This window comes from Phascolarctos cinereus, unplaced genomic scaffold, assembly GCF_003287225.1.
Source record: "Phascolarctos cinereus isolate Bilbo 61053 unplaced genomic scaffold, phaCin_HiC Scaffold_5;HRSCAF=322, whole genome shotgun sequence".
NCBI lineage: Eukaryota > Metazoa > Chordata > Mammalia > Diprotodontia > Phascolarctidae > Phascolarctos > Phascolarctos cinereus.
Genome location: NW_027555958.1, coordinates 434619063 through 434629199, shown reverse-complemented (window position 1 = coordinate 434629199; position 10137 = coordinate 434619063). Strand labels below are relative to the sequence as shown.

Below are 10137 nucleotides of genomic sequence, written 5' to 3'. Positions count from 1 at the left end.
CTGTTAACTGGATCACATAAAATTTGCCTTTCCATCATATGCTTCACTGGCAGAGCCTTTGAAAACCCAAAGTTTTCCCCATGATGAGACATCAGAGGAAGAACATATTTAGGGAATGTACTTGTGTATATATGTATGTACATGCATATGTGTGTATATAATTTGAATTTTTAAAAAATCATTAATTAGCTTTTCTTATAAATAAGCATGATATGGCAGAAAGAATACCAGTGTGACATTAATCACTTAGTCAAGGCAGCTGATCTGTGGGGCAGGAAAGCAGCAGCTGTTTCCAATATCCCTGTAGGGGGAGCTAATCTCTCCCCTACATTTAAGAAATCTAGTCAGGATATAGGATGTCCCAAAAGTCTTAGAGCATTTTAAAGCTTTAATTGTGAAAATAATAGTTATTTGATAGCTATTAAAATTTTTGGGACACTATACAAAAGCAGAAAGAGCTAGAATGTTTAGGTCAAGAGTCTTTCTCCTTTTTTGTATCCTGGACCCACTGGGCAGCAGTCTGTTGAAGCCAGGGATCCCTTCTCAAAATAACTTTTTAAATGCATAAACCAAGTAATTGGCATTAGAAAGGAAACTAATTATATTTAAATACAATTATCAATTTTTAAAAATTCATAGACTCCTCCCTAAAAGGGGGGAGGGGGAGGTTCATGGTTAAGAATCTCTGCTCTAGGCTGATATTTGAGACTGGCCAATGATTAGGTATTCACAGAATTGTGCATTGTTAAAGAGGAATGGTAAGGGATCCAGGTGAGATTTCTTCTTGCAATAACAAGGCAGCCCTGCTAGTTTGGTGGGCCTAATTTTTTTTTTATATGTCTGTGATTGTCTTCCCCTGTGTTGTATCTACCTCTAAGAAGTCTGCGGACCATTGGTTCTAGGAGAACAGATTATAAACGATAACCTTCAAAGGATCATTGTGTATATTAAATAAGATACACATATAAAGGGCTTTAAACCCTTAAGTGCTATATAAATGTGAGCTATTATTATCATTTTTAAACTAGGGTTATCCAAAGTCTTTGCCCCTTATTGCCCTGATCATGCTTTTTCTTTTGTTTTTTCTCCATCTGGCATCATATACCTTGTTCACCTCAGAGAGAAAACTTGCTCTTTTTTTATGTTGGCATAAATAATTTTAATAACTTATATAGCAATTTAAACCTATAAATATATAACTACATATGGGTAATGGGGGTTGGGGATGTGGCTGTGCTACCCTCCCTCCAGGTCCATGTAAATGTGTGAGTGTGAGAGCGTGAGTGTGAGTGTGTGTGTGTGTGTCTCCTTGCCTCTCATTCCCCATTGGTTTATGACTCCTTTAACCCGAAATGCTACTGAAACTAAAGCTGAGAATTTGAATGAATTCTACAATAAAGGAGCACTGCAGAAGCGGGGGGAGGGGGAAGGGGAGAGACAAGGATTCAGGACAAATCAAGTCTCCATATTGTCAGAGACAAAAGGCAAAGTGAGTTGCCTTTTGAGGAATAGCTGCTAAATATGAATGAAATTCTGAGGGCAAAAAGAAAAATAATTTTAATGAGAAATATGGGGAGTTGCCTAAAGAGATAAATGTGGATGCAAAAGGAACTCACTAATGAACTTAAGAGTTTTTAAAAGGTATGCAAAAAACACAGAAGCAAGGGCAGGGAACAGGAGATGAATTTGAAAGCACAGATAGTCCCATAAGAATTATATCGGGAGCATCAAGGCTCAGGATAGCCGAGGCTGGCTAAGGACAAACAAAAATTGTGGTTGCCTCTTTATTTGGGGTTTTATAGTGATATTGGGAAAAGAGGGAAGATCAAAGAATAAGCAAGGCTGCTTCTTGAGAGGGACAGGCTGATTGATACCCCACGACGGAGAGAAAACAGATAATTATTTAACTCTTCTGTTTTCTCTAATAAGGAGAAAGAGCTACTGGGGAGCCGATACTCAAGAGTAGTAGAAAGTAAATTCCAACCCAAGTGCTTTAGCTGGGTTTAAATCATCAAATCCCGTCAAACTTAATCTTAGGATTCTACAACAACAGGAGGGTTTAGTCGCAGCGTCATTAACCTATGAAAGGTTTTGAGGAATAGGAGGCACGCTAAAGGACTGGAAAAGGAGAAATGAATTGAAGAGGAAAATGAAGGCTGCGGGATGCCTGGCCCATAAGTTTGAATATAATTCCTGTGAAAATTATAGAAGGTATTATTAAGATGGTTAGGGGGGCCATGATCACAAAAGGCTAGTATGGTTTAGGGCTTGGTTAAAAAAAAAAAGCTCACGTCAGAATAACCCCATTTCCTTTTTTGGCAGGATGTAAGACCAGGTGGGGGTTAGAATGAGGAAAGGAAGGAGCAAAGGATGGGGCCTGGGAGGGAGGGAGGGGCAAGGGATGGGGCCTGGGAGGGAGGGACAAGGGATAGGAACAAGAAGGGGACGGAGGGGCCAGAGATGGGGATGGGGATGAGGGGAGTTGCCAGGGATGAGAGTTGAGAGGGACGGGGAGCTAGGCATGGGGTTTGGGGGGCCAAGGAGGAAGGGGCCAAGAATAGGGTTTGGTGGGGAGGGGGAGACTACGAATGGTATTTGAAGGGGAGGGAGGGGCTAGGGATGGGGCTTGGCAGGGAGGGGGAGCAAGGGATGGGGCCTGAGAGGGAGAGGGTGTCAAAAAAAAGGGTATGAGGTTAATCTGGTATGGCTTCTTCTCCCCTCTACCCCCCCCAGTCATGTGACCTCTTAATGATCACCATTTCCTTTTCTAGCTATTCACCAGCCACCCTTCAATAGAATGTTCTGGAATTTTACCAGGATTTTAAGTCTAGCTAGTTAGCTAGCCACATTGTAAAGTTCATTATTTTCCCTTTTCTGAAAACAAAGAATCAAATTAATTGGAGGGGTGGGTTGCCCACTACCAGAAAAAAATCTGTAAACCAGTTCAGTTAGAATAAGGGATAGAGCTCTGGATTTTGGAGTCAAAGGACATAGTTTCAAATCCTGGCTCTGCTATTTATTGACCTTGGGCAAATCACTTAACCTCTGTAGACTTCAGCTTCTTAATTGGTAGAATGCGACAACTGAACTGGATGACCTTTAAGGTTCCTTCTAATTAGAAATCTATGAATTTCTCAATAGGAGAGTTGTAATAAAGTTCTATTGACTTTCTTACCTGTTTGTACCTCCACCTTCTAGTCTACTGCCTTTCACATAACAGTTTTTGATAAATACTTCCTGATTGATTGATTGATTCGATTGTATCTGTATTCATTAGAATGATAATGGATAGCTATAAATTGCTATGTAAGATATTAAAATTATTTTATGCCAATACACAAAGCTATGGATAAGAGGCACATAGAATGAGGTGTGGACAGCCTTTGAGCTGCACCATTGAAGGGAGTGTATGAGTTGTGATCTGTATTATTGAAGGGAGTGTAGGTGTGGTAATCTGCACCATTGGAGACAGTGACCACATCTATGAAACCACTGAATCCACTCAAGTATTGAAAAAATTGTTTAAAGAAAATACAGATTAAATGCTTAGGTGATTCACAGCTAGGCTAACTAAATTAATTTTTTTGTAAGTACCCAAAGCAATAAACCTCTCCAGTGTTATGGTAATGGTTCTTTTATTTATTTTTATGATTTATCAATGGGTCAATTACCTTGTTTCCTCCAACAGGACATTAACAAATGCCCTTGAATAACACTCTTCCAGCTGAAATTATGCACATAGATCAAGGACACAACATATTAACTAGTTGTCCTTAAGTTGTCCTATTTTCTATCACTTCCCATCATTTGTTCAAAACTACTCAGTAAACTTCAGTTTGCATGTATAATGTACTGAAAATATATGCTAATAGACACATGCAAACTAGGCTGTCAATGAACATTTGAGCCTTTAAAAAGAAACTCATATTGCATAAAGAGTGTATAGGAATAATTAATTAAATGTTGGGGATTTCTCTTTTTCATTTTCTTTAAGGTATTGAAAATTTTTCCATATGTATGAACCTTACATTAACACTGGCAAGGAGAGGACTACTTTAGTAGCCCAATAATTAAATATGCAGATCATCATAAAACCCATCTTACCATAAGGATCATTCTCAAGATATCCGTCTCCATCCATGGCTAAAAGGAAAACACTTGCATGATTCAATTCACAAGTACATTCTTTTATAACAGGAATAAGACACCAACACACGTTTAAGTCACTTTAATTAATTAGACATTTAAATTAAATTAATAGGGAAAACAATTCATTTGACATTCTTCATGGATATTTTTCTCCATAGCAGGCTTCTAAGTTTCTTTAATTTTTTTTCCATTTTTTAAAAAAGCAGACAGCAAAGTCTCTGCTTCTATATTAGCCTCTCATTGACATCATTTAAAAATATAATTATTTATCATAATTTTGAAAGCATTTTAAAACACTTTTATATTAGCACATGACAAGTAAACATCAAGACCATACTGGTGCACCACTATAAAGCCTGTTTTCATATTCAAATTAAAATATATAGAAAGATCAATTAATCAGTGTGGCTTTTTTTCAGATTTTTAAAATTATTCTTTAATGATTTAAGGACACAGGCTCTAGAAGAATTAATTTTTTTCCTTTATGCTGATTAGAAAAAAATAGCTTTACTTTGACTTTGGCAGAGAAACCTGGCTAAAGAAAAAAATATTCATTAACTGGCCAATAAACCTTATGTATGCCTTCAATTCACTTTATTCTAAATGTTCCCTGGAGTTTATAAGAAACAAACCAGGATGTACTTTTTATTTGACCAGTTACAAAATATCTTCTGACCCCAGCAGACTATACATCAATTAGTGTGTAACATTGTACATACAAGGATGTAATGATGCATTAGTATTAAGTTGGCAATACATAGGAAGAGGGAAGGGAAGTGGGAATGGGAGAGGGGAGTAGGAGAGGAGCCACGGGGAGAGGAGGGAGGGGGAGGAGAGGAGGGAGGGGGATGAGGAGGAGAGGAGGGAGGGGGATGAGGAGGAGAGGAGGGAGGGGGGATGAGGAGGAGAGGAGGGAGGGGATGAGGAGGAGAGGAGGGAGGGGGGATGAGGAGCAGAAGAGGGAGGGGGGATGAGGAGGGAGGGGGGATGAGGAAGAGAAAGGGGGGGGATGAGGAGCAGAGGAGGGAGGGGGGATGAGGAGAAAAGGGGAGGAGGAAGAGAAGAGGGCGGGGAAGGGAGAGAGGAAGAAGGAGGAGGGAAGAGGAGAGGGAGGGTAAAAAAGGAGAGGAGGGAGGGGGAAGAGAGGAGAGATGGGGAGGAGGAGGAGAGGAGGGCGGGGGGGGAAGAGGAGAGGAGAGGAGAGGAGGAAGAAGGGAGGAGGGAAGAGGAGAAAAGAGAGGGGAGAAAAAGGATAGGAGGGAGGGGGAGAAGAAAGAGAAGAAGGAGGGGGGTTGCGGCAGAGTGGGGGGGGCAGAGGAGTGCGGGTGGGGCATGAATGGCTATATTTTGTACTGCTTGGGGTAGTTGCCATACTTTTCCCCCCAAAGTGGAGAAATCAACATTTTTACATATGTGACGAAGTAACATTTTACTCCCGCGCAATTCGAGTGTCACCTTTTCATTTTTTGATACAACTTATTGCGACAGTTTTTTTGGGGGGGTCCTAGAAACGCTAGAGCTGGCCCTTTTGCTCCCCTCAAATAAGCCCATTTAGCTGGATTAGCATTTTCCCCCCTCCCAAAGGGTGTTAAGAGCGCATCCTGGCGAAAGCACAGGCGTTATGGAGGATGTACCTCAGACTGCGCTCCCCGTCTGTTTGCTCTAAGAGCGCACCGCCAGTGGGGATGGAGGGAGTCTTTTAACAAGTGCGTCTCATCGGGCGATGGGGGTTTAGTGCCAAGTGTGAAGGGGAGTGGTTTTTGTGCGGTAATATGTGGTTTTTGCCCTCTTTGAGTCCCCCAACAGGCGGAGGGAGCGCGTGCGCCAAGAGTGGCGCTCGCTCAGAGGATTGGCACAAGTGCGCGCGCGGCTGTAGCCGGGCGCTTAGCGCTTAACACTTCGTGAAGGAGGGAAAAGGGGGAAAGAAACGTGGTTTTGGTACTTACCGGGCAGGAACCGCGTGCGTGCGTGGAGGTTTCATTCCCTCGCTTCGCGCTCGCACAGGCACGCACACACTCGCTCACACACTCACTGGCGTGCTTATTAATAGGACCCCCAGCCTCGCCCTCGCCCGCCCCCACCCTCAGAACCTCTCTCTTCGAGGGGATGATTCTGGGCGGAGGGAGAGGAACACAAGTGGGACTAGGTGAGCTTTTCTACCTTTCATCTCCCTTCACCTGTCTCATCTTCGCCCAAGTACGTCTGTCGGGGCAAAGCCCGCAGCCTGCCTCTCGGACGGGTAGAGAGGCTCAGGAGAGGACAGACAACCGTCTGGTGCACAGACGGTGAGAATTGGGACAGATGGGGACCTAGAAACTGGACTGGACCATAAAGGCATTAGGTAAGGAACTGGGAGAGCGGGGTGAAAAAACACGGGGAGCTAGACACAGCTGCCCCAAGTTGTCTGCGGCCAGTAGACCGGACTTTGGACTGGGTAATGCCTAGGGAGTTTGTGGGGTGCATCTTAAGGAGCTGTGCCCAACCCTTGTGTGGACTTTAAGAGGGGCATCTCAGATTTGCTCCTGTCACCGTCCTTCATTATTAGTCCAATGAGCCCTTAAAGAGCTGGACAGAGGGGCAGGCGGGCAGCACGTCGAGACAGACTAAAACTGACGGGACTGAGTATAAACTAACGGACGGGACTTAAGACAATTGGAAAAGACGGCTAAGTCTTAAAGGACTTACTTAGGGGAGGCTGGCAAGATTTAGAGGAGACCCCCAAGGACCAAACGGCAGGCGGAGGTGTGGGTGGACTGGGGAAGAGGCTAAATCTGCTTGCCCCACCTGGGAAGACTCACCACTCTCACCTTCGGTGCACCTTCGGGCAGCTGCTCCGGCGTTTCCCATAGTTGGGGAGTCAGGGAGATCGGGATCTTCGGGGGAAGGAGGGGAGGGAAGGGGAAGGTCTTCAGGGCGCTTGGACGTCGTCGGCTCTGGGTGAGGCGGACAAGCCGCCTGACTGCTCAGTGACTGGGGTGCCTGCGGCAGGCGTGCGGGCAGAGAGCTGCTGAGGACAGCTCTCGGCTCACTCGCAACTCTAAGGGGTTCCGCGGTGGGAACTCCTAAGAGGCTGCTGGCGACGGTGGTCACAACAGCAGTGGCACTGGCACTGGCGGGTGCGGGATAGACACTCTCGCTGGCGGGCAGACACGCCCCCAACCCCACCCACCCCCCTGCCCCCCTCCCCATCAGGCTCCACCCCCTGCTCCCCCTTCCCTCACGGAGGAGCAAACCCCCCTCCCTCACCCGTCTGCCTGTTCCCTGCCAGCCTGCCTCACGTAGCCTGCCTGGCCCAGCTAGAGACATAGTAGACCCTTTCCTCAAGCAGACCCCTTCCCCAGTAGCACACAAACCCAGAAGTGACACCAGCCAGTACTGGGACTCTAGTTGAGGAGGGGGCTAGGGGAAAGGCAAAGTGGAGGGCCACAGACTGTACCTTCAGATGGGGGCCAATGACTAAGTATGGAAAAGGCCCTGGCCTTTTCTGGGGCGCCTCTTTCAAGTAGCACAGTGGGGACCAGGTGGGCACCCCTAAAGAATAGCACAGTGACTAAGTAGATATTTGTGAACAGGATGTAATCATTGGTCACTTTAGTTTCCCTTTATTGAAGACACCTCAGTTTTAGGGGGTGGCATGGATAGCCCGCCACGCACTGGGCTTTCTGGTCTCTCCGCAGAGCTGGTGGCACCCGAGCCTTCGAGGCTCCTGCAGCTGTCCCGCTGCGCACCTTGTCCACAAGGGGGCAGTCACAGCTGCTGCAGCGACCGGAGCCAAGGCAGCTGCGGTTGCCGAGGCGGCCGCGGTTGCTGCGGCGCCTAACCGGGTTTTTCAAGCCAAATTACCTTTGGTACGCCGGCTGAGCCGAGCCAAGCCCGAGCCCGAGCCCGAGCCCGAACCCAGCCGATTAGTAAAGCAAAAGAAAGCAGTGCCCCTGAGCCCAGGGCAAGGGGGCAATGGCTCGGGCATGGGGCCTATGCTCTTGTCACCTGGAGCGCACGCAATGCTAGGTTACCAGACTGCGTGTGGGTACTTTTCCGTGCGTAAACCAGTCTGTAAGTTATGGGTCCAGCGAGCCCGCCGGCCCTGACCACCCCAAAACCGAGGCCCCAGCAGCCCTTGAAGGCAGGGACTCGGGGCGCTTATGTTTATCAGTTCAGTCTCCCCCTGCAGACCCCTGCTAGAGACCCCATCCCCATATTTAATCCATGTTTCCCAGCTTCTCTCGCTCGCTTTCCCGGCCCAGACGGGCATGCGCCAAACAAGTTTTCCATGGAAATTGCGCAGTGCGTTTCGCAGTCCTAAGCAACTCTCAGGCACAAATATAAAAAGGGAAAAAAAGAATATATTGCCCCAAACCCTAATCTATCTCTCCATATTTTTATGTTTAACCCCAATATTTTCCTACTGCTGCAATACGGCAGGGAGCCCTTGGCAATGGGGTTGCGGATCGGGAAAGAATCGGGAGTGCGGGGGTCACCCTGAAGACAGGCGGCAAGGCGGCTGGAGAAGCCGATTGCCAGGGATGACTTGCAAGTCCGATGCCTTGCTGCATTGATTTGCGCATTGCGGGAAGACACTGTCCAAAACGTATGATAAGAGAGAAAGAGAAGGGCCGGTCATGGAGCAAAAAAAAAAAAAAAACCAAACCGAAGGGTAAATAGATGGATAGGCTGAGTGCGGCGGCAAAGTGGTACCAACATAATGTTAAAGACTTAGAGGTGTTTTCACTAGAAAAAGGGCCGCCAGGCACCTGGGGTAGGTCTGCTATACGCGTTGGATAAGCTGGCGAGAGCAGGGAATCAGCGGCCCGGAGAAGTGGCCGGCGGGATTCGATACCCGCCGCACAGCTGGCGATTGAAATGGAAACAGGTAGAGAAAAGCCGGCGGCTTGATGGGTCGCTATCTGTGCTATCAACGGGAGTGTACAACCGCTTGAAATCTTGTAGCAAAGTATCTATCGCACAGTAAACAAGCACTTTGAAAGATGTTGATAATTCTACCCTTTCACACGCTGTTTTGCACAGTTGGATCTCACAGATTTCGGTAATCTTAGCATAAAAGGGAACAGTGCATAAAGGGATCGCAAGACTTAGACTTGGAAAGGATCTTAGCGAATCAACTCGTTCAAATGGTTCTTTTAACAGCATAGATTAGGCAAGAAAAGGGATCGCTAAGATAGTAAAGAGCAGAGCTTGGAAGCAAACTCCGAATGCAGCGCTCTTTTCTCTGTGCGAATGCCTGATATAAACCTTTCCCGCCTTATCTCGCACTACTCCGGTCACAGAGAATGCTGCCAAAGTACGATTCCTGCGGTTATCCCAACTCCATCACCCGCTTCGGGCGCACCGTCGCATACATTTTTGCGAGCGGACCCCATAGTATGGGATGCATTTTTTAAAATCTTTCTTTCTCAGAATCTTTGATTTCTCTAAGGCTTAGGACAGGTGCGACCCTCTACCATAAAACACCTTCTTTGATCCCCTTCCCCGCCTTTGTTTTTTGTTTTGTATAATACAGTGCGGCATCCCCGCCGTACCTCGGGCTTAGTAGGTGCTTAATATGAGTTTTATATGTTTGTTTTTTAATGAATTTGGTAGTTTACCACTTAGGCAAGGACTCAGAAGCTACCTGTGACTAAGGGCGAATAAACCTCAGTTTCCTCATCTGTAAAATGTGGATGACAATATGTACCGAACCAACTCCCACGAGGCTGCTCATGAAGTAATGTATGTAAAGGACTTTGAGCTATGCTATATAAAAGGTAAGTTATTATTTTACAACATGTTGCTTCATAAGATATATTATGTAGAGAGTTGATCAGTAAAGTAGCCTTATTAACTTGATGAGCCAAGAGATTAGGTTTTGGAACTCCCTGAATAACCTACTGCAAATATTTTTATTTGCAGTCCAGATACTGTACTGATAATCTTTGGTACTGTATTTAGCAACTTTCTGTGATGATCTCAAAATAAAAAAAAATAGGTTCA

At 45.9% G+C, this 10137-nt stretch overlaps 1 protein-coding gene across 1 annotated transcript; it reads right to left on the bottom strand.

Moving 5' to 3' along the window:
• Positions 1–4024: 4024 nt before the first annotated feature.
• On the bottom strand, positions 4025–7338 carry LOC144457716 (uncharacterized). Its single transcript, XM_078155797.1, has 2 exons — positions 6957–7338; positions 4025–4143 (listed from the first exon to the last, which is right to left on the bottom strand). The coding sequence occupies exons 1-2, from the start codon at positions 7336–7338 to the stop codon at positions 4025–4027; spliced, it is 501 nt and encodes a 166-aa protein (XP_078011923.1).
• Positions 7339–10137: the final 2799 nt, after the last annotated feature.